Source organism: Populus trichocarpa, chromosome 4 (genome assembly GCF_000002775.5).
Source record: "Populus trichocarpa isolate Nisqually-1 chromosome 4, P.trichocarpa_v4.1, whole genome shotgun sequence".
NCBI lineage: Eukaryota > Viridiplantae > Streptophyta > Magnoliopsida > Malpighiales > Salicaceae > Populus > Populus trichocarpa.
The window spans coordinates 23,732,220-23,756,169 of NC_037288.2; the positions used below are offsets into that span (position 1 = coordinate 23,732,220).

Sequence of the window (23,950 nt, forward strand, 5' to 3'; positions counted from 1 at the left end):
AAAACCAGAGCTCATTTGGACTTCTAGAACTCAAGATATGAGCTGAAAACCGAACAGTGTTTGAGCTGCAAGACAGGTTCCAACTTCTCCGTTGTTGCTAAGATTTGAACTTGTAAATGGCAGAATTGAGTCTTGAACTCTTCATGAAAGTTTTAGGTCTATGTCTTATCTTTCCATCCATATAAAGTGGACCTAAATCCGAGTTCTACAACTCCAGTTATGATCAAATAACCGAATGGTGTTCCAGTTTGAAATTGAACCAGCATCTCTTCTCTTAGCCTAGTCCTCTTTTTGTCTCTTCACTTTCAATAGTTAATCACATCAATCAATCCTTTGAATTGTGAGATATACCTGCATTCAAAACAAGCATTTACCATAAATTAAAGATATATTATATTATTAGACTTGTTATTATAAAACATGCTTTAGTTAGGGAATTTAACGATACTTTAGTGCAATATGATGATATAAAGCCTTAATGAGAATGCACTTTTAAGTACTAATCACACCCCCCCCCAACCAGCTTATTACTAGTCCCTAGTAATCAAAGTGTTAAAATATAAAAACAATTTGCAAGTTCCACAAAGCAAGGTATTCATCATTTAACTTCCATTAATCTATCCAAATAAATAAACTCTCATTAAATTTATATATCTGCTTCATGCTTCTTAAACAAGATATTAATAAACCTTCTTTTTGTGCTCAATAAATCAAAACATAGCTATGGAGCTTTTCATGGAAGAAAACAAAATTTTGTTCTAATGTTTAAGGTTAACTTCCTTGGGTTGGGATTATTATCTCTTTTTTTTTAAAAAAAAAGCAAGAATTTATAACACAATGTATCTTGAACCCATGTAACGAGCTTTTAGCTAATAACTCCCAGACCAGTTGGTCTTAGGGCATCAGGTGTTGAGACACCCCTACGAGCTTAGTAACTCGGGTTGCAGATACTGATACGTAGATAGTGCAATGTTTGATTCCCTTAAAATTTTCTCCGTAACCCATGTAACAAGCACTGGGCCAATAGCTCCCAAGTCAGTTGACTTTAGGGTACTAGGTGTTAAAACACCCCTTCGGGCTTAATTGCTTAAGTCAAGGAGGCTACAAAACCAAACTTATCTACTTTTTTATTTATTCAATTTGTTTTTGTTTTTTTTTTTTGTTTTGTTTTTTTTTGCAAATTATATACTATCCATTTCCCTTAGTTGTTACCTTTAACAAAAGAACATGAATAATGTAATAATCCAATATGCAACCCACAATCATATGTTAAAGTGTGTGTGTGAAAATGAAGGTTTAGGAATACTTGTTAACTGAGTATATCAGCAGAATCAAGTGATAGCAATGCGAGAGTTTGTGAACCTGAATATTTCAAGAAGTATTATGATAGACCTTGTTAAGAATGTTTACTAAGATGCGTCTCAAGAGTCACTAAAGTTCATCCTTTACTCTGCCATCCTAGTAACAACAGGTTTGCAAATGGTTGTAATAATAGAAAACACAGTTAGTTAATTTTTTTTTTAATATCAACTACTACCCTCTCCCCCCAACCAAAACGAGACATTGTCCTCAATGTTCTAAGGCAGAAAGATAGAGTATAGAAGACATCACCTGAAACAGCGACTATTGACAAACCTGAAACACACTTAAACAAATATAAGAAAGAACAAAACACAAATATTATGTGATTAATAAAACCAAAAGACACAAGTTTTCACAAACTAAGGCTCAAATCCAATCTAAGCTTTTTACGACGTTCCGTGATTGACCAATTGAGTCGACTCATAAAGGAATCAACTACAGGGATGAAAGATTGAAGTTCATCAATCAATTGTTCAGCAGTAGCAGTAGAGATGAGGATTTGTCATGCTAAAAATGTTAGAAATTGTTGTTCCACAGCATGATCAAGAAAAGACAGTAAAGTATTATAAAAACCATTAACATTTAGCAAACCTATAGGTTTCTGGTGAATGTTCAGCTGAGCCCAAGAGGAAATATGAAATATCTCTTCTAAAGTGCCCAGACCACCTGGTAAAGCAATAAAGGCATCAGCATAGTTAAACATTACAGACAGTCGTTCAGACATTGTGGAGACCTGTAGTTCCTCTTCGATTGTTTTTCCAATGATGTCCCCTTCGGCTAAAGCTGTGGGGATGACCCCCAAAACTTGACTGCCTCCTAAAAATGCAGCAATTGAAACACCCCTCATTAACCCAAGGTTGCCTCCCCCATACACTAAATGAATCTTTTGCTCAGCTAGTACCCGACCAAGATGATATGCTGATTCTAAAAACTCTTTTTCTTTCCCAGGACTGGATCCACCAAAAACACAAATATTTTTTATTTTAGGAACATAGGAACCTGCCATGTCTACACACTTCTATATTTGTTGAATGAATGGGTTGAGTAGAAATGATGGGAAGGAAGAGAAGATTTTATAGATGAGAAATTAAAAATGCAATCATACCACCTATATGTAGGCTAGCTGGAGTCTCACTCTCTCTCTCTCTCTCTCTCTCTCTCTTGTTTTTTTTTTAAAAAAAAAACATGTGTATGTACAAGCAGTTGTGATTGTGGCTCACATCTTCCCTTGGTTTTGCGTCCAAGAATGACTTAAACGCCCTCTATGGGTCGGGGATAGGCTTCCCATCCAGTTTTCTTAAAAACTGACAAACAGGGTCTTTTTTAGTCAAATTCCCAAGACTAAGTCGATCATGTTCTTTATGAAAATGAGGCCATAAATCATGAATTACACGATGCACATCTCCACTAGGATGCGTCTCAAGAGTTAATAAAAGATTATCTAAAGACTCCTTACTCAGACCATCCTTAATGAATTGTATTTTATCTTCACGGTTTATAGATACCATTCCTGAAGAACGACATTTTGCATTACAAGTCCATCTGGCACATCGGTGACAGACTTTCAGTCGTTTTGCACGATGTTTCCTTGCAAAAGTGCTTTTACCTGTCCCAGGCATGTATGAAATAAAAGTATTGGAAGACTCACCAGATAATCGGACCTTTGCTTCAATTAGCCAGCGAATATCTTCAGGAATTCCATGGTTCATTAACAACCTCAATCTTTCACACCTAGCATGGTAAATTTTTGTAATCGCATTTTGAGGCAGAGCGGGAAAATACTTTTTTAATGTTTCAAGAGTGGTGTCCATTTTTCAAAAGAGAAGTGTAGAAGAGATGCAAAGAAAAGAGAAGGAACAAGGAATTGAACAAATATATACATAGATATCAGTTATCATGGGAAACTGAAAGAACCGACTTAAGAGTCACGGAGTACCGTTATCCGCAATTTGACCAGGGTTGGAGAAAGACTAGCAAAACAAGAGTCACACCAAAAAGAAACACAAAAACAATGTGAGAAAAACAAAATAATCAACCTTTATATACAGGATCATTCAAACCAATGGATTCATTTTCACTAGGAAAATTATCAAAGTAAGCTTTCAAGCGATGTCCATTTACCTTAAAAACATTTTCATTCTTTGGATTCTCAATATCAAGGGCCCCACAAGGATACACATGTTTCACAATAAATGGACCGCTCCATCTTGATCTTAGCTTTCCAGGAAATAAATGGAGTCGAGAATTATAAAGCAAAACTTTTTGACCAACATCAAATGTTTTTCTCAAGATTCTCTTATCATGAAACTCTTTGATTCTTGCTTTATGAATTTTTGAATTTTCATATGCATCATTTCTTATTTCCTCAAGCTCATTTATTTGCAACTTACGTAGATGGCTAGCATCATCCAGGTTTGAATTGAAAGCTTTAATAGCCCAATAAGCTTTGTGTTCAAGTTCCACAGGCAAATGACAAGGTTTTCCATAAACCAACCTATAAGGTGACATACCTAATGATGTTTTCAAAGCAGTGCGATAAGCCCAAAGTGCATCATTAAGTCTTAAAGACCAGTCCTTCCGATTAGGGTTCACTGTTTTTTCCAAGATTTGTTTGATCTCCCTATTAGCAAGTTCTACTTGTCCATTTGTTTGAGGGTGATAAGGGGTGGCAACTTTGTGTGTGATTCCATATTTCTTCATTAAAAACTCAAATGGCTTGTTACAGAAATGTGTTCCACCATCACTTATCATGACCCGAGGGATTCCAAATTGACTCAAAATATTTTCTTTCAAAAACTTGATCACTGTTTTATGATCATTGTTACGACTTGGAATTGCCTCTATCCATTTTGAAACATAGTCTATTGCGACTAATATGTACACAAAACCAAATGATGGAGGAAATGGACCCATAAAATCTATACCCCAACAGTCAAAGATTTCAATGACAAGAATAGTATTTAAAGGCATCATGTGACGTTTTGAAATAGATCCTAGCTTTTGACAATTTTCACAAGTTTTGCAGAATGCATGCGTGTCTTTGAACATGGTGGGCCAATAAAATCCACATTGTAAGATTTTTGCAGTTGTCTTTCTTGATGAGAAATGACCACCACATGCCTCAGAATGACAAAATTTAATGACACTACTTACCTCATTGTCGGGAATGCATCTTTGAAATATTTGATCAGGACAATATTTGAATAAGTAAGGGTCATCCCAATAAAAGTTCTTCACTTCGTTCAAGAACTTTCTTTTATCTTGGGTACTCCAATGAGCTGGCAAATATCCTGAAACAAGAAAATTAACAATATTAGCAAACCAAGGCATCGTAGAGACAGAAAGTAAAGATTCATCAGGAAAGTAGTCATTGATTGGTGTGATGTCAGATCTCGAATCAGTTCTCAATCTTGACAAATGATCCGCGATAATATTTTCGATGCCTTTCTTATCCTTGATTGGGATATCGAATTCTTGAAGTAACAAAATCCACCGTACCAATCTAGCCTTAGAATCCTTCTTAGAAAGAAGATATTTCAACGTTGTATGATCGCTAAAAACAATAACAGGTGAGCCAACAAGATAAGATCTGAATTTTTCACATGCAAATTCTACTGCAAGTAATTCCTTTTCAGTGGTAGTGTAATTCATTTGAGCACTATTTAAAGTTTTACTTGCATAGTAAATCACATAGGGTTTCTTATCTTTTCTTTGTCCTAAAATAGCACCCACGGCATAATCACTAGCATCACACATTATTTCAAAAGGTAATGACCAATCAGGAGGTTGAATGACAGGAGCAGAAGTAAGCAAGTTTTTAAGTTTAACAAAGGCTTCTTCACAATGTTCAGTCCATTTAAAAACATTATCCTTTGTTAAAAGGTTACACAATGGCTTAGATATTACACTAAAATCTTTGATGAACCTTCTATAAAAACCAGCATGTCCTAAGAATGATCTAACATTTTTAACAGATTTTGGTGTTGGCAAGTTGGCAATTAACTCGATTTTAGATTTGTCAACCTCAATTCCTATTGATGAAACAATGTGACCAAGTACAATGTCGTTTGTTACCATAAAATGACATTTTTCCCAATTCAGCACAAGATTCTTCTCTTCACACCTGTTCAAAACCTTTTCCAAGTTAGTTAAACAATCATCAAATGAATCACCAAAAACAGAAAAATCATCCATAAAAATCTCAAGAAAACGTTCAACCATATCACTGAATATGCTGAGCATGCATCTTTGAAATGTGGTTGGTGCATTACATAATCCAAACGGCATCCTACAGTATGCAAATGTACCAAATGGACATGTGAAAGTAGTTTTCTTTTGATCTTCAAATGCAATTTCAATTTGGTTATTACCTGAATAGCCATATAGAAAACAATAAAATTCATGACCTGCAACTCTTTCTAGAATTTGATCCATGAAAGGTAAAGGAAAATGATCTTTTCTAGTCATTGAATTAAGTTTCCTATAGTCAATGCACATGCGCCAACCAGTAATAGTCCTAGTTGGAATTAACTCATTCTTCTCATTTGTTATCACAGTAACTCCAGACTTTTTAGGTACAACTTGGGTAGGACTTACCCATTTGCTGTCAGAAATAGGATAAATGATTCCATTATCTAGAAGCTTAATGACTTCATTCCTCACTACTTCTTTCATGTTAGGATTAAGCCTTCGTTGCATTTCTCTAGAGGGTTTAGCATTTTCCTCCAAATAAATCTTGTGTGTGCAAATCAAAGGACTAATTCCTTTTATGTCAGCTATGGTCCATCCTAATGCATTTTTCTGCATTTTCAGAGTTTGTAATAACTTACCTTCTTGATGAACATTAAGTTTGGAAGAAATTATTACTGGAAAAGTTTTATTTTCTCCTAAAAATGAGTATTTGAGATTAAATGGTAATGGCTTCAAATCGGGTTTTGGTGGATGAACACTTGAAGGTATGGACTCAATTGATCGTGGTGGCAATTCCTTAATTTTTGGTCTCCAACTATTTGCCTTTGATTCTTCCTGAAAATAAACCATTTGCAAATCTTCAGATTCATTAAACTCAGTTTCACTGGAAGAATTTTCAAATTGATCATAAATTAAATTTTCAATAAAATCTACTTCCTATAAATCATTATCATCTCCAGGTTGCTTGCAAATGTTAAAAACATTCATCTCCAATGTCATGTTTCCAAAAGATAACTTCATCACTCCATTCCTACAATTAATCAATGCATTAGAAGTTGCAAGAAATGGACGTCCTAAAATAACAGGAATTGAATTGCATGCTTCAACAGGTTGTGTATCCAAGACAATAAAATCCACAGGAAAGATGAATTTATCAACTTGTACTAACACATCTTCAACTATTCCTCTAGGCACTTTTATAGATCTATCAGCAAGTAAAAGAGTTACAGAAGTAGGTTTTAACTCACCTAAATTGAGACTTTGAAAAACCGAATATAGAAGTAAATTCACACTAGCTCCAAGATCAAGTAAAGCTCTATCAATTTTATGTTCTCCAATAAAGCAAGAAATTGTAGGACAACCAGGGTCTTTATATTTCAAAGCATTATCGTTCTGAAGAATGGCACTTACTTGTTCGGCTAAAAAGGCTTTCTTTTTCACATTCAGTTTTCTCTTCACAGTGCACAGATCTTTCAAAAATTTAGCATAAAACGGTACCTGTTTAATAGCATCTAACAAAGGTATATTGATCCTTACCTGTTTGAAAGTTTCAAAGATTTCAGAATTGTGATTGACTTTTCTTTGTTTGGTCATGGCATGAGGAAATGGAAGTGCTGGTGGGGAATCAGTCTCCTCCTTGCAATGTTCAAGTTCAACCATTTCCTTACCCTCAGAGACTAACTTATCTTCTTTCTCACAAGGTTCAAGAACGAGTTTTTCAATAACTTTACCACTGCAGAGAGTAGTGACTGATTTGACTTGATCCATATGTTGGCTTCCGGAACTGCTTGCACTTGAATTGTATTGCCCTTTGGGATTTTGCTGGGGTTGAGATGGAAACTTACCTTTCTCCTGAAAACTAAGAGCAGATGTGAACTTTGCAAGAGTATCTTTTAGATCTGCCATGGTTTGAGCATTTTGAGTGTTAATTGTCTCTTGATTTTCAATGAATGCATGCAGTGTTTCCTCAAGATTTCTTCTAGGAGGGGGAACATAAAGAGGTGCATATCCATGAGAATTTTGAAAATTATGTTGTGCTTGAAATGGTGGCTGTGAAGTTTGTGCATTATTGTTACCACTCTTCCAACTGAAATTTGGGTGATTTCTCCAACCAGGGTTATACGTTTGCGAGTATGGGTTATGACTTGGCCTTTGGAAACTATTTAAAGCATTGGCTTGTTCATGGAGACATTCCTTAAAAGAAGGCAAAGTTGGACAATCATTGGTTGAGTGTTTATTAGTTTCACAAATTTGACACACAATTTCTTGAACAGATTTTAATTGTCCACTCTTTTTTAATTCTAGTGCCTCGACTTTTCTAGCTAAAGATGCAAATTTAGCTTGGAGGTCATGATCTTCCCTAAGGTTGTACATGCCTCCATTAGATGTATGAGGTTGAGTTTTACCTGGTGCCTCACACGTACCTGTGGTGTCCTAATTTTGAGCATTTTCAGCTAGCAAGTCTAGGTACTCCATTGCTTCATCAGGGTCTTTATCTTCAAAAGTTCCATTGCACATCAATTCCACCATTTGCCTATCTTTAGGTGTTAACCCTTCATAAAATTGTGAGACCAATCTCCATGTTTCAAAACCATGAAGAGGACAGGTATTAAGCAAGTCTTTATATCTATCCCAACACTTGTAAAATGTTTCTCCTGGTTTTTGAGTGAAAGTGGTGATTTGTCTTTTGAAAGAATTTGTTCTGTGAGACGGAACAAACTTCTTTAAAAACTGTTGTTGCATTTCATCCCAAGCACGAATGGATCCTGACCTAATATTTTGTAGCCATGTTTTAGCTTTATCTTTTAATGAAAAAGGAAAAAGCTTTAATCTGATGGTGTTCATGCTACAATTTTAAGTCATTATAGGTGTTACAAACTTCTTCAAATTCTCTTAAATACAAGTATGGATTTTCTAATTCTAAGCTATGAAAAGTGGGTAAAAGTTGAATAATACCTGGCTTAAAATTAAAATGAGAAGCATCAGGAGGAAAAACTATACATGATGGTGCACTTGTTCTTGTTGGATTCATGTGATCTTTAAGTGTTCTCACACGATTATTCTCATTATTCTCATTATGAATTGACTGGTTATCTTCTTCGGCCATGTTTTCTAAAGAAAATGAGGATTTCCTAGAAAGTCTACCACTTAATGTACGTGTCCAAACTCTCATGCAAGTGCAAAAGAAAAGAAAAGAAAAAGAAAAAGAAAAAGAAAAAGAACAAAAATTAGAAAAACAAATAAAAGTAAAAAACAAAAGAAAATAAAAGAAATATAAAATTTATACAATACTTACCTCCCCGGCAACGGCGCCAAAAACTTAACACGATCAAAGAGTTGATGTCTTATCCCAAGTGCAGGAGTGTCGAAGTAATAAATAACTCGGCAAGACCGGGGTCGAACCACAGGGAGGTCAATTATATAAATTACAAATAAAGAGAAAGATTTGAAGAGAATAATAACAGAAAAGGAGTTGAAGAGAGTTTTGGGATGTGATATTGGTGTAAGGATTAAACAATGATAAAACAGATGTCAAAGTTAGAGGATTCACTAATGGTATTTCAAATAAATATAATATAAACTCTGTTTATTACTCAATTGGAAACCACACACAAAGGAGGTTCCAATCGGATGATTTATCGTTATTAGCTCATTATAAATTATTAACATGATCATATTAATCATCTTATCTAAATAACATCATACTTATAATTATCATCAGACATTCATGTTGCTAGCTTATGTTAACAACAAATCAAGTTCCTATCATAACAACGATGTCGGCCGAAAACTATGAAGGATCAAGCATTTGATGTACCAAGTGTTATACAACAAAAATCTAGATTAACCATTTAACAAGCAAGGTATTAAGAATTAGTAAGATAAAAAGATAAGACATGCTAATAACAATTTTTCTTGGATATAAACATTAAAGTCCATGTTGAGTTTATATTATACCTATTCTAACACCATTAGTGAAACCTTTTCACCTTGACATAATTAACTTAGCTAAACATAATGAAAAAGCAAAACATAAATAAACAATACAAGAACATAAACATGATATAAGTTAACTAAGTATAGGAAAGGAAATGAAAAGGCATAAACAAGAGATTAATATAGCATGAAAGAAAACTTGAACATTACAAAGATATAAAGAGAGAAAGCAAGAACATGATTTTGATCTGAAAAATAATATGACTAAATACATGGCAAATGCCTCTTTTATAGGCTAAGATTCAGAACTATTGATTGGCAGGCAAATATTGATTTGGTGGCTGGTTTTTGACAATGTTGGCTGCTGGTTCTTAACATTGTTGGCTGCTGGTTCTTGATATTGTTGGTAGATTTTTGATATTGTTGGCTGCTGGTTCTTGATATTGTTGGCAGATTTTTGATATTGTTGGCTGGCCAAAACATCATTGCTAACATCAGAATTTGAGCCCTTTGTTCCATGAAAGTTGTGGACAATTGTCTCAGCTTTCCAACAAAAAAAACCAGAGCTCATTTGGACTTCTAGAACTCAAGATATGAGCTGAAAACCGAACAGTGTTTGAGCTGCAAGACAGGTTCCAACTTCTCCGTTGTTGCTAAGATTTGAACTTGCAAATGGCAGAATTGAGTCTTGAGCTCTTCATGAAATTTTTAGGTCTATGTCTTATCTTTCCATCCATATAAAGTAGACCTAAATCCGAGTTCTACAACTCCAGTTATGATCAAATAACCGAATTGTGTTCCAGTTTGGAATTGAACCAACATCTCTTCTCTTAGCCTAGTCCTCTTTTTCTCTCTTCACTTTCAATAGTTAATCACATCAATCAATCCTTTGAATTGTGAGATATACCTGCATTCAAAACAAGCATTTACCATAAATTAAAGATATATTATATTATTAGACTTGTTATTATAAAACATGCTTTAGTTAGGGAATTTAACGATACTTTAGTGCAATATGATGATATAAAGCCTTAATGAGAATGCACTTTTAAGTACTAATCAGAGTGCTGTTTGCTTTTAAGTCAAGTGAGTGGATAATTTTCCATATGCATGAGAAATATTATAAATAGTTGATTTGTTAATATGAATTGGATCATGCTTCTTGATAATATATATGTTGATTATTATTCTTATTATGATAAAGCATGATCAATTGTTGAATCTGGATTCTTGATATGAACCAGTATATATTTTGAATTGACTTCTGGATTGATAGCTCCTCATTTGATTGATGTCATGAATTGAGCCTTGAGATATGAATATGTCTGTTTGATTATGATTATGAACCTATGGTATGTCAGTCAGAATACCCATGCTAACAGGGTAGTGTTAGTCTTTGTGCACATTGTATCTGAACCCTAGTTGGTCGGGGGAGTCACCAACCTGTGTGGACTGATCATCCCACAGTACGGAGCCTCATGCTCATTGCATTTTGATTTTCTAACGAGCTTTACCTTCTGATATTCTTGTTATGGCCTATTTGAGAAACTTTCCTATAAGAACCTAGAGCCATACTTGTATATATATTTCTCATTGTTTTATTACCTCGTGTGTGTATATTAAACGTTATCTACTCACTGAGTTGTTGAACTCACCCTCTCATTATTTATCATTTTCAGGCTTATAGCTTGATAGCAGGTTACTTTTGTTGGACCTTCAGAACTTGCTCTTTTGGTTGTAATTTGTACATTTTCCTTTATGTCTAGTTAGTGCTCCTAAACTATGAAATTATATTAACTCTTGTATTAAGACAATTAAATTATTTTATGAAGTTAGTTTGTTGTTAATGCTGCGTTGAACTCTGATTGACTTATTTAAAGGATAAGTTTGTATGTAAGTTTGGGTTCGCATAGGTATGGAAACTTGGAGGGGAACCTTGCCTATGTGCCGGTCATGGATCCAGGAATCGGGTCATGACAAACTTGGTATCAGAGCTTTAGGTTAAAGAAACATTAGTATAGTTAATTTCATAATAAGTGGAGCATTAGGATATGTATCGTTTTATTTGTTGTTTTTGAAATTTTAAATTCTCATCAAGCATGTCTTCTTCCTTGTGATTGATATGCTTTCCTATAATTCTGTGATAATGATCATGTTATTGTTCTAGAATGACTTAAGTGCTCTAATTTCTTAGAGGATATGCCAAGGAATAGACATAAAATTGATACTATTAGAGTAAATGACAATAAAGATGTCCATATTGTGAAGTTTAGAAATGCAAGGTATAGGAGGCGGGGCAGTACATCCGCACCTCAACATATTCTTATTGTTAGCTCTTTTAAAGCAAAAATATTATTTAATACAAGTGCAACTCATTCGTTTATGTCTTTATATTTTGCCATGAGGCTAGATAAGCAACCAACTCTGTTAAGATCCCCCATTTCAATTTCTACTCCCCTTGATGAATTAGTGTTGGTGAAGTATGTGTATCCGGATTGTGGAATAGAGATTGGAGATAGGATCTTTATAAGAGATTTAAATGTCTTAGATATGGTTGATTTTGATGTGATTTTGGGAATGGATTGGTTGGCAAAGCATAGGGCTTTGGTAAATTATTGGGGTAAGAAAATAATGTTTGATTTAGATGAAGAAGTTGGGTTGGTATTTCAAGGAGATAAGATTGGGTCTCCATCAATTATGTTGTCGGCTCTCTCGAGGAAAATAGCCCGAAAAGGGGTACAGTGCTACCTAGCATATATAGTGGATATAGAGAAAGAAATTCCTCAATTAGACCAAGTCCCTATAGTTAGGGAGTTTATTGATGTCTTTCCCGATGACTTACTTAGATTGCCTCCATATAAGGAAATTGAGTTTTGTATTGATTTGGTTCTGAGTACCGAACCAATATCAATGGCACCATATAGAATGGCGCCAGCAGAATTGAGGGAGCTAAAGGAGCAACTGCAGGATTTGTTGGATAAAAAGTTCATCCGACCGAGTGTGTCCCCTTGGGGAGCCCCGGTATTGTTTGTGAAGAAGAAAGATGGGTCATTGAGGTTGTGTATAGATTATAGGCAACTGAATCGGGTGACAGTTCGAAATAGATACCCACTCCCTCGCATAGATGATTTGTTTGACTAGTTGCAGGGAGCTCAATTCTTTTCTAAGATCGATCTTCGATCTAGGTATCATCAGTTGAGGATAAGAGAGGAGCACATTTTGAAGACAGCTTTTAGAACTCGGTATGGTCATTATAAGTTCTTAGTGATGTCTTTTAGATTGACGAATGCACCAGCATCTTTTATGGATTTGATGAATAGAGTGTTTGGACAGTTTATTGATTGATTTGTGATAGTTTTTATTGATGATATTTTGGTGTATTCGAGGTCTAGAGAGGAGCATGAGCAGCACTTGAGAATGGTGCTTCAAACTCTGCGAGATCATCAGTTGTATGGCAAGTTCTCAAAGAGTGAGTTTTGGTTGGAGAGTGTAGCATTTCTTGTGCATGTAGTGTCAAGGAATGGGATTGAGGTTGATCCTCAAAAGATTGAAGTAGTTAAGCAGTGGCTTAGGCCTACTTCGGTGACAGAGATTGGAAGTTTCTTAGGTTTGGCCGACTACTATCGGAGGTTTGTAGAGAACTTTTCTCGGATTTCTGCACCATTGACTAAGTTAACGCAGAAAAATATTAAGTTTCAGTGGTCTGAAGCTTGTGAGAAAAGTTTCTTAGAGTTGAAAGAGAGATTGACTACAACACCTATTCTAGTGGTACCATCAGGTTCTGGTGGTTACACAGTGTATTGTGATGCTTCGAGAGTGGGGTTAGGATGTGTTCTAATGCAGCATGGCAAGGTTATTGCCTATGCTTCACGGCAGCTGAAGAAGCATGAACAGAACTATCCTACACATGATTTAGGGATGGCGGCTGTAATTTTTGCCTTGAAGATTTGGAGACACTACTTGTATGGTGAAACTTATGAGATCTTCACAGATCACAAGAGTTTGAAATATATCTTTCAGCAGAGGGATCTAAATCTGAGGCGGAGGAGATGGATGGAACTGCTGAAGGATTATGATTGTACCATACAGTACCACCCGGGTAGGGCAAATGTAGTTGCTGATGCTTTAAGTAGAAAATCATCAAGGAGCTTAGCTTATATTCAGGAGGTACGAAGACCTCTGATTAGGGAGTTGCATGAGTTAGTAGATGAAGGAGTCAGATTTGATCTTAGTGAAGCTGGAGCAATGATTGCTCACTTTCAGGTTAAGTCAAATTTGTTTGATAAGATAAAAACAGCTCAGAAGAAAGATGATTCACTACTCAGGATCAAAAATGAGGTTGAGCAGGGTAAGGCTGCAGGTTTTGTGATAGGTGATGATGATGTGCTGAGATATAGGGATAGGCTTTATGTACCTGATGTAGATGATCTAAAGATAGAATTGATGGTAGAGGCACATCAGACAGTTTACACAATGCATTCAGGTTCCACCAAGATGTATAAAGACCTTAAGGTGTGTTATTGGTGGAATAGGATGAAGGCTGATATAGCAGATTTTGTTTCTAGGTGTTTGACCTGTCAGAGGGTAAAGGGTGAACACCAGAAACCTCCTGGATTGTTGCAACCATTTTTTATTCCGGAATGGAAGTGGGAAAGGATCACAATGGACTTTGTGACAGGATTGCCTAGGAGTCAGGAGGGTTATGATTCAATTTGGGTGATTGTTGACAGGTTGACAAAATCAGCCCATTTTCTGCCAGTTAAGATTAGTTATGGATATGCAAAATTAGCAGAATTGTTTATTAGTGAGATTGTACGGTTGCATGAAGTGTCAATCTCGATAGTGTCAGATAGAGGTCCACAGTTTACATCGCGGTTTTAGGTGAAATTCCAAAAAGCTATGGGTACTAAAGTGCAGTTGAGTATAGCTTTTCACCCTCAGACCGATGGTCAGTCTGACAAGACTATTCAGATCTTGGAGGATATGTTAAGGGCTTGTGTCATGGATTTTGGAGTTAGTTGGAGTAAGTTCCTACCATTAGTGGAATTTGCTTACAACAATAGTTATCAGGCTAGCATAGAGATGGCACCTTATGAGGCTTTGTATGGTTGGAAGTGTAGATCACCAGTTTGTTGGTTTGAGGTTGGTGAGAAGAGGCTAATGGGACTAGAGTTGATTCAGATTACCTCAGAGAAGATAGAGGTAATTAGAAATAAGCTTAAAACAGCTCAGAGCAGACAAAAGAGTTACGCGGATAAAAGAAGGCGTGACTTAGAGTTTTTAGTGGGTGATTGTGTGTTCTTAAAAGTATCACCGACCAAAGGAGTATTCAGGTTTGGGAAGAAAGGCAAGTTGAGTCCTCGATTCATTGGACCGTATGAGATTCTGGAGAGAGTTGAGGCAGTTGCTTATAGGTTAGTATTACCACCAAACTTGTCTACTTATAGTTTATTGCAGAAAACATGAATATCATGATAATTTTGTATTTAAAGATGGAATTGGGCTTTTCAATGACTATGTTGTTCTGTATAATAGAAAACTTTTAATGCAGTACAATGCACATATAAATGTTGAGATATGCTGTCAATCACTGTTGATCAAATATCTATTCAAATACGCCAGCAAGGAGCTTGATAGATGTAGAATGGTGCTTCAGAATGAAACTAATGATGAAATACATGCATATCGTAATTGTCGATTTATCTGCTCCTATGAAGATGTTTGATGTCTTTTCCAATTTCCAATTTATTCAAGAACCCCTACAATTGAAAGGCTTCAAGGTCATATATTTGCCTTCTCAGCAAAATGTTATCTTCTCAAGCAACAACTCTCTTTGTCCTGTTCTTAGAAGGTCAGGTATCAATAAAACAATGCTTACTGAATGGTTTGACTGCAACAAAAAATATGCTCATGCACGAGAGCTTTACTAATCACAATTTCCAAGCAAATATGTATGGGATGGCGGGCTGAAAGAGTGGGTTGTCATATCAAGGAGGTTTAGCCTTGGACGTATAACATATGTGCATCCTGCTGCTGGGGAACTTTATTTTTTAAGAATACTTCTAAACCATGTGAAAGGGCCTACAGGGCTTGATGATTTTAAAAACGTTGGCGGCATTGTTTGTCCAACATTTCAGCTTGTTTGCAAGGCATTGGGTCTTTTAGATGACGACAAAGAATGGTCCAAAGCTTAGTGATCTCATTCGACGTCAGTGTTTCTCAGAGGCTTCCATTCTTTGACAACACTCTAGACATAGTTCATTCGATGCATGTTCTGAGCAACTGGATTCCAGATGCGATGTTGGAATTCACACTCTATGATATATACAGAGTGTTGAGGCCAGGGGGACTCTTCTGGCTTGATCGCTTCTTCTGCCTGGGATCACAGCTGAATCAAACATACGTTCCAATGTTGGATCGTGTTGGATTCAGGAACCTAAGGTGGAACGCTGGCATGAAGCTTGAACGAGGGATTGACAAAAACGAGTGGTATTTCTCTGCCCTGTTGGAGAAACCAATGACCTGAGCAACAATTTTTAACACCATCAAATCATGCAATGCAATGCACATGCATGCAGTTTAGGAAGTATTTAGTTTACAAATTTTATTTTTTTATTCAGTTTATACCTATGATTAGTATAAATAAGGTTGTCTAAATGAAATATTTTAGATGTTTCCCCATAGCTATGATATTCATGGTTTTTAAGGGTTTCGACTTTGTAATAAATTCTGTTATTCAGCGTCGTGATAATAATAATTATAATATTCACAACTTAAAAGATTGGATACAGGACACAGAAAATGCTCATCATTTTACTCTCCTTTGATTCAAGTGAGAGGTCGAATCAAGAGAAATAGATCAATAAGTTCAACTGGCATAAGTTTAATTTCTAACATAATTAATGCAAGAGCACACAGGATTTCTTTCACCCAACATACAAAGGTTTTGCTAAATATATATTCACAAGTAGTTGACTCTTACAAATCTGATGCACCTCACGCGGCAAACATCGCAAGAAAATATTGTAAAACCCAGTACCGAAGCAACTTCTCATCTTTCCCAGCTAAACAATGCTCATCATGGTTCTAGACTCAAGATAATGAAAGCTCTTCTTCCTTCAAGGATGGTGGAAACTCGTCCTGGCTTGCTTCCTCAAAACTAGCTGAAGTGGATTCTGCTTCAGCATTGGGGTTTGAACCAGCAAGATGCAAGATATTCTCAATCTCTTTCACCACTTCACCCATTGTTGGCCTGTCACTTCCTTTCTCTTGTACACATTTCATTGCCAGATCCACTATCTTATCTAGACCTTTCGGCTTCGTGTCTAAACCAATGCTTGGGTCAAGAAGTTCATGAAGGTTATATAGATCTTTTTTTCTATCCAATGAGCTACTTACCTCCGCTACAAGGTATTTCCCTCGCTCTAAAGGCTTTCTTCCACTTACTAGTTCCAGCAACACAACTCCAAAGCCATAGACATCACTCTTCTCAGTCAAGAGCAGGGTCTTCTGATATTCTGGATCTATATAACCCTAAGCAGAAAATATAGTAATCTTGTCAATTGTAACCCTTGATATATAATGGCTTTAATCATAGACCAGCCGGCGACCTGCATTTAATGAAACTAGATAGTCTTAAATTAATGATGTTTTGGAGGTACTGACCATTGTCCCTTTAACTTGAGTGCTAGCAAGAATAAGCTCACTATTGTCCATAGGCTTGGAAAGACCAAAATCACCAACTTTAGCATTTAAGCATTCATCCAGTAATATGTTAGCTGATTTTACGTCCCTGTGGATAATACGAGGGTTGACAAGCTCGTGCAAGTAGGCAAGACCTCTTGCTGCACCAAGAGCCACATTAAGTCTCCTCCTCCAATCCAGCCAGATCCCGCTCAAACCTGCTTACATGAGAAGAGGATATATAATTGTGTAGACTTACTACAACTATAGAATGCGTGTGCTTATTTTCGGAACAAAGGCACCAAAGGGTTGTCTCCATTGGATGCGAGAGTTGTCATGAAAAACTCAATGCTTGTAAGATTGAAAGGTTCCATGCGATTCATGAAGCATCTTGTTGAATCATTTATAGGTGCCAGTGCAATACCTGATAGGCTGTCCCTGAGACTACCATTGCGAACAAACTCATAAATTAGCATCTGTTCACCTCTCTCAAAGCAAAACCCAACAAGGTTTACAACATTTTTATGATGAACTCTCGATAAAACTTCTATCTCTGCGTTGAATTCAAGCCCACCTTGCACCGATCCTTGACGACATCGTTTGACGGCAAACAGTTGTCCAGTAGGAAGCATCCCTCTATAAACCTGTACACAAAAATGTTGAAAGGTTACTTTCAAATACTCATTCTTAAGGTTTGGTATTCCATGCCAGCTCAGAAGTTAGATAGTTCGAAGGCAAATTGTAACCAGCAACACCCACAATCATTGTTTATGCAAATGAAACCACCATGGCAGGACAGGAAATGAGGGAGAGACTTGCCATTCCGTAACCCCCTAACCCAATATGATTGGCTTCCGAAAAATTATTCGTGCACTTCGTAATCTCATTAAAAGAGAAGCATCTGGCTCCCTTCAACTGAGGAACGCTGTTACTGTTCCTTGAATCCAAGTATGCTGCAATTTGGCAAAATGAAGAAAAAGAAATAAACACAATTTTCAATGATGAATGGGAAAATATCAGGTCTAAAAACTAGAACCTTAAAGTACCAAAATAATTCTTCTGTTCACTGGCTCTTTCTCTTCTGTTCTTCTGACGATAAGCACATACCCCTGCAAGAAGCAATAGTAGCAGGAAAGAGGCTCCTCCAGCCGCAGCCCCAATGATCCTTCCAGTGCTTGATAACTCTTTTGACATCGTAGGTTTTCCTGCATGACAAAGAGGGAGGGAGGGAGGGAGGGAGGGAGGGAGGGAGGAGGATGTGTCATCAGAAGAAAGAAAGAACAATGCAAACCAATCTCTCACTTGTGCATGAAATGTGTAAGTACCATCGAAGTATGGATATGCAGAACCCTTAAAATATGTAGGTCCAAAGATATCTGAATTCTCATAAGTCTGAAGGGTTAGCACAAATCCAATATCAGAAATCGTAGCTGTGTTAAAATGATTTTGGCCCGACGGAAACATAGATAAATTTGACTCAAGATACCCAAACGAATCCTTCGCTGGAAAATTTACATCAACTGAATCCACAGGAAGTTGATGGAACTTGAAGGAACGCATCAGAGACTCTTCTTCCAGATGTACATAATAAGTTGAGTTTCTTGACTCTAAAAATGGAGGTTTGAAGACTAGTACTCCCCTGTATGGATACGAGCATTTGCAATTGGGACTGGAAATCTGGTCTGAAATGCAGTGGAGGGGAACACATTTCTCTGGTAGCCTCGTATACGAAGAATTGGCTTGAGGAACTGTGCAGTAATTTTCTGTTGCTTCTGGATGCTCACAAACTGGGTTACCCACAAGTCTGCAAAATATAACACATCAAACACTCTTATGCAGGCAAGTTGTATAGCACATCTCCTCAGGATTTAACTTTTCCCACTACTATCGTTGTCACATTTTAGCAGTCAAGTGGACAAAATTAAGGAAAAAAGAATTACAGAGACATCTCAAAAGTTTGAAGATATTATAAAAACTTTTGTACGAAAAATGCCGTTAACGTTTGATATATATTGAAGGGATGATTTTCTGTAATATCCGAGAGGGACTATTGTAATTCATCCAAAAAACAGGAGGAGGAGAATGCCTCTTACATTACATCCACGTTATTCCTTCGTTCTGGTGTTTCTGAATAGAATGAAGAAATGAGATTGTTTCGCATATCAATGACTTTCAGTTGGCTGCTAGAGCTTGTTGCAATATCCAATGTGCCATTGAGCTGGTTGTTCCTTAGAATCCTGTAACCATTTGTGAATTTAGATATCCATCAGTTTCCATGAGATGAAAGAATCTATCAATATCCATGAAGTTGAAGAAACAAGGAGAAGGATGCTCACAAAGTCTGTAAACTAGGAAGATCGAAGAGTGTAGGAGGAATCCGACCTTCAAGTCCAGTGTTTTCCATCATTCTGTTATTCACAGGAAGTGAAGAAAGCTTCACTATGTTGACAGCGTGAAAAATCATAAATTGTAAACTTTTATACACAGGAATGCATAGTCAATAAGAGGTTCCATGGACAAAAATGTCTCTGTCAAAAAACCCAATGACTGCTTCATATAACACTTGCTAAACATGGAGACAATTATAATCTAGCATGTAAAGTCATGATGCCTGAGCAAAATTTTAAGGGCTAATTTTAAAGTGGGATGGTGGAAAGGGTTTGTGATTCTTGAGAGAAAACAGTTTAGTTAAGGCTTCATTGAGCTGGTCGAGTGTGTGTGACGACAGAGAGAAAAGTGTCAAGAAACCATCTCAACCCAATAGCTTAAGCTATTAGATGAGGTTCCAGGATATGATTTATATTATTCTCTAATACACCCCCTCAAATAAAAGCCCTTTGGGCTTGAAACTTGCATAGGCTCACATTACCTTATACTTAATTTTTATCAAATAAATGGGGATGGTGAAATTCGAACTCGAGACCACTTGGTCATCAAGGCTCTGATACTATGTCAAGAAACCATCTTAACCCAATAGCTTAAACTATTAGGTGAGGTCTCAGGATATGATTTATATTATTCTCTAACAAAAAGAAGGGAGGAAGGGAGACATACAGTGTTGTCAAAGCCCGTAAGTTTGAGAATGACAACGGAAAATCTGAAGCGTCAAAACTATTATTGCTCAGGTCCCTGGAGAAAAGATTTTGGTCAAAGTAAGCATTTGGAGAAAAGTCGAATTGTATTTCATACTTAGATACCTAACAGACTGGAAATCTTACAAGTAGCTGAGATAAGCCATGCCAGTGAGATTAGGAACAGGCCCAGTAAATTTATTGTTGGACAAAATCCTGAAATTTATCAGCAAAAACACTCTTAACAGAGTGAGAATTCGCACAAAAGACTTAACAAACTAGCCAAACCATTGTGATATCTTTACTGGCAATGTCGTTTTCTGTATACTTACAACGTCTTCAGAGTGGTAAGATTGTTGAGGTTTGGAGGGACAGGTCCAGTTAATGAATTCCCTTCAAAACGTCTGCAACAAAGATAAGGCATTCAATACAAACTAGATCAGTGTAGATTAATCACTTCAGTTTGCCATGTAGATGCTTACACAGCCTCCAAAGTGTGCACAAGTCCAAGGGTAGAAGGAATGCTTCCCGTGAGATTATTGTCATGCAAAAGCCTGCACAAAAGTAATGTATATAGAATTGTAAACCTTTTAAAGAAGCATATTAAATTAAAAGGAATATTGTTTTCTTTTAAATTAAATTAAAATCCCACTTCCTATTTTCTCCCCTATTCCATTGGTGAAGTAGTTTGACTTCAACATCCAAAGCATATACAAACTTACACATGAATGAGAGTCATGTTTGATCTGAAAAGCTCTTTCGGGATTGTGCCTGAGAGCTGATTCCCTCCTAGATGACTGAATAATTTTCAGACCAGCATAAACAGATGTCAATAACGCCGAAGCAAGAGAGCACACTAATCAGCACAAAGAGATTTGACATACAAGTGGTTTGCATTAACTAGCATATCAAGACCAGATGTAGTTCCACTGGAGACAGGGATGGCTCCATCGAGCATATTATTAGATAGATCCAGCAGAAAGAGTTTCGAAAGGTTTCCAATTGAATGTGGAATTGGTCCAGTGAATCTATTAGAATTCAGGTCTCTGCGGGAAATAGCAGTTTCAGAGTGGAAATATGTAGGCTCGCACAGGAAAGGTTTAGTCCACAAGAAAACAGTAAAACACTCACAGAGACTCCAGCAGCTGAAGAGACCCTATCAACTCAGGGATAGGACCAGAGAAACGACAACCAACCAACTTTCTAGAATGGAAGAAAAGAAAATTCTGTCAGTTAATTAGAGGACTGGTCTCAGTTAATACTAACATTATATTATTCCCTTACAAGATTTTTAGCTTCTTCAAATTCACAATTGATGCCGGAAGTGTACCGCTCAAACCCGTGTTGTACGATAGATCCCTATAACCAGACACTGATAATCAGCAAGGAATCCTTAGAATGGAAAACAATCACTATGTTCATATATCAAGAAAAAGGATGAAAGGAGCTCTGGGAATGAGGCCTTTTCTCAATATGTGCCTAATGCCTTGAGATCCGGATGCTAGAGCAGCCCAGCCTAGACATCTGGAAAGCCAAAGAGTATCGTAGCACTACATCTTTGAGGCTGTGACTACTTGTAAGTTGGGATCATTTATTACGTGAAGTGAAAACTCAAGACTTACAGAGACTCCAATTCTGATAAGGAGGAGATGTCTCCAGACAGCTCACCCGTCAATCCCACAGCTGCCAACGTTCTGCAGTTGAAAATAGTCAGCTAATCTCGAAACTTGGAGAGGGAAGAAGGTGCGAGGCTTATTTAACATTTGAAGCTGAACAACTGCCTATAACTTACATCGAAGTCACACGTGAATTGTGACATGAAATGCCTTCCCATTTGCCTCCACAGGGATCTGCACCCACCCAATTACGTGGTGTGTTTTCCCAGGCATCCTTGAGAATACTCATTACTGTAACTGCATCAGGAATGGGACAGAACAATAAAAAATTTCCATGATTCAATCACCATCAGAGTTGTCTAGTTACATAGAGTATGGAGGATCCATTAAAGCTAGCAAAGATCTCTACTAAATCTAATCTAGCCTCGAACTTTAATGAGTGATTTTTGGCCCAAGTGCAGGCAATTCAGAATATTCATTCTGCAGTTCATCTATAAAGTTAAGAAGACCCTTAAGCACTTGATTCTGATTAGCATAAAAAGCTACATCCTACATGAGACATGGCTCAAAAACTCTTTGCAGTAAATATTAATTTATTGAACTTACAATCATCACCATAGGTCTCTGTATAAATCTGAAAGGAAGCAACCAGCAAAAACGTGAGAACTTTGGGACACATTTCTCAACCAAATTGCAAAGCTCTTTGTTAGCAGAAATGATATCTAGAAGTACAGCTCTTAATATGATAAAACATGGAAGGAAGATCTTTACATATCCCCATCGTTTACTTATCTCAAAACTTATATCGTGAAAAGGACATGAATGGGACACTTTTGTTCGTATGAATCACATACTACATACAAAGACAATTGACCTCCCATCTCTAGTCATTTTCAAGTTTACAGTCATGAAACTCTAAGACTCCTAAAAATACAAGTAGAGAAACAATTTACGAGATACTGTACGTGATAAGAATGAGTTGTGAGAGTGATAGAAAGAACCCACCAAGTGGTTTCTTGCATGTAGTAAATGTTGATTCTAATAATAAGCATCCACTCTGATTGCATCCACATACACTTCAGAATACAGAGAGCATTTCCACATTTCCTACAGTACATACAGCAAGTGGTCATGATTGTCTGCTAAAGTCATTTTTTAAGCAATCAATACAAGGAGTTATCAATTGTTAATGAGATGTGTGGATGATTTTACTAAGTCTACTAATTAGACTAGTAGAAAGAAATGCATTTGGCAAACCTTGAGGGGTGTAGCTCAACTGGTCAGGCTTTGAGTTTGCTCCCCAGAGATCACCAGTTCGAGTCCCACAAACCTTAGGGTCACTTAAGGCTTACATGATCGTTAACTTCAGGGCCCGTGAGATTTATCGAGGTGCATGCAAACTAACGTGGACACCTACGTTAATCTAAAAAAAAAAAGGAAAAGAAATGCATTTGGCATATTTAATGTTTCAAATGCTCATATGAATGGAATAAAAAAAAAATGTAGGATAAAGCTAAGCCTAAAAAGAGATATAATTACATAGAATAACTAGTCGAACAAAAAAGCTTGTAATTTTTTATCTAAATGTAGAATTGGACTCAAATTTGACTAGAAGGATTTATATGCCTAATTCTATAATAAGGCCTTCAAATTACACTCAAAAGATGTTTTTTGATTCAGTTAAATCGGAGCCGTACATACACATTGAACTTCTTGAAATAATTAGATTTTAGTGTATATATATACAATTGATTTTTATTAAAAAGTTTCCCAATTTTATCACACAACATCTCAAAAATCCGAAAGTCACATTCCATCTTCCTCCCACTATGTTTCTTTTGAAAAGATGCTTTTGAGCCTGTTGGAATTGGATGGGATGTGCTTTTTTGAAGGATTTTTTTTTTTAGAAAAAGGAATTATATAGTTTAAAGGTTTGGAGAACATTTTTTTTTCTTTTGAAAGAATCAAATTTGTAAATTCACAAGTATTCACAAAGCAAAGAATTACAGTTCTGATGCATCATATGCTACAAAGTGCAAACAACACAAGATAAATGGCAACTCGTACTCTCAACTAAGAAGTATCATTGAA

At 36.5% G+C, this 23,950-nt stretch overlaps 1 protein-coding gene across 1 annotated transcript; it reads right to left on the reverse strand.

Moving 5' to 3' along the window:
- Positions 1-16,279: 16,279 nt before the first annotated feature.
- On the reverse strand, positions 16,280-22,650 carry LOC112327266 (leucine-rich repeat receptor protein kinase HPCA1-like). The gene is made up of 19 exons (XM_052451968.1): positions 22,466-22,650; positions 22,036-22,156; positions 21,866-21,937; positions 21,528-21,602; positions 21,375-21,446; positions 21,128-21,289; positions 20,966-21,040; positions 20,726-20,797; positions 20,576-20,647; positions 20,391-20,459; positions 20,227-20,301; positions 19,509-19,580; positions 19,266-19,409; positions 18,498-18,976; positions 18,219-18,377; positions 17,992-18,125; positions 17,597-17,816; positions 17,155-17,390; positions 16,280-17,022 (listed from the first exon to the last, which is right to left on the reverse strand). The coding sequence occupies exons 1-19, from the start codon at positions 22,536-22,538 to the stop codon at positions 16,582-16,584; spliced, it is 2,823 nt and encodes a 940-aa protein (XP_052307928.1). The 5' UTR covers positions 22,539-22,650; the 3' UTR covers positions 16,280-16,581.
- Between the last annotated feature and the right edge of the window lie 1,300 nt (positions 22,651-23,950).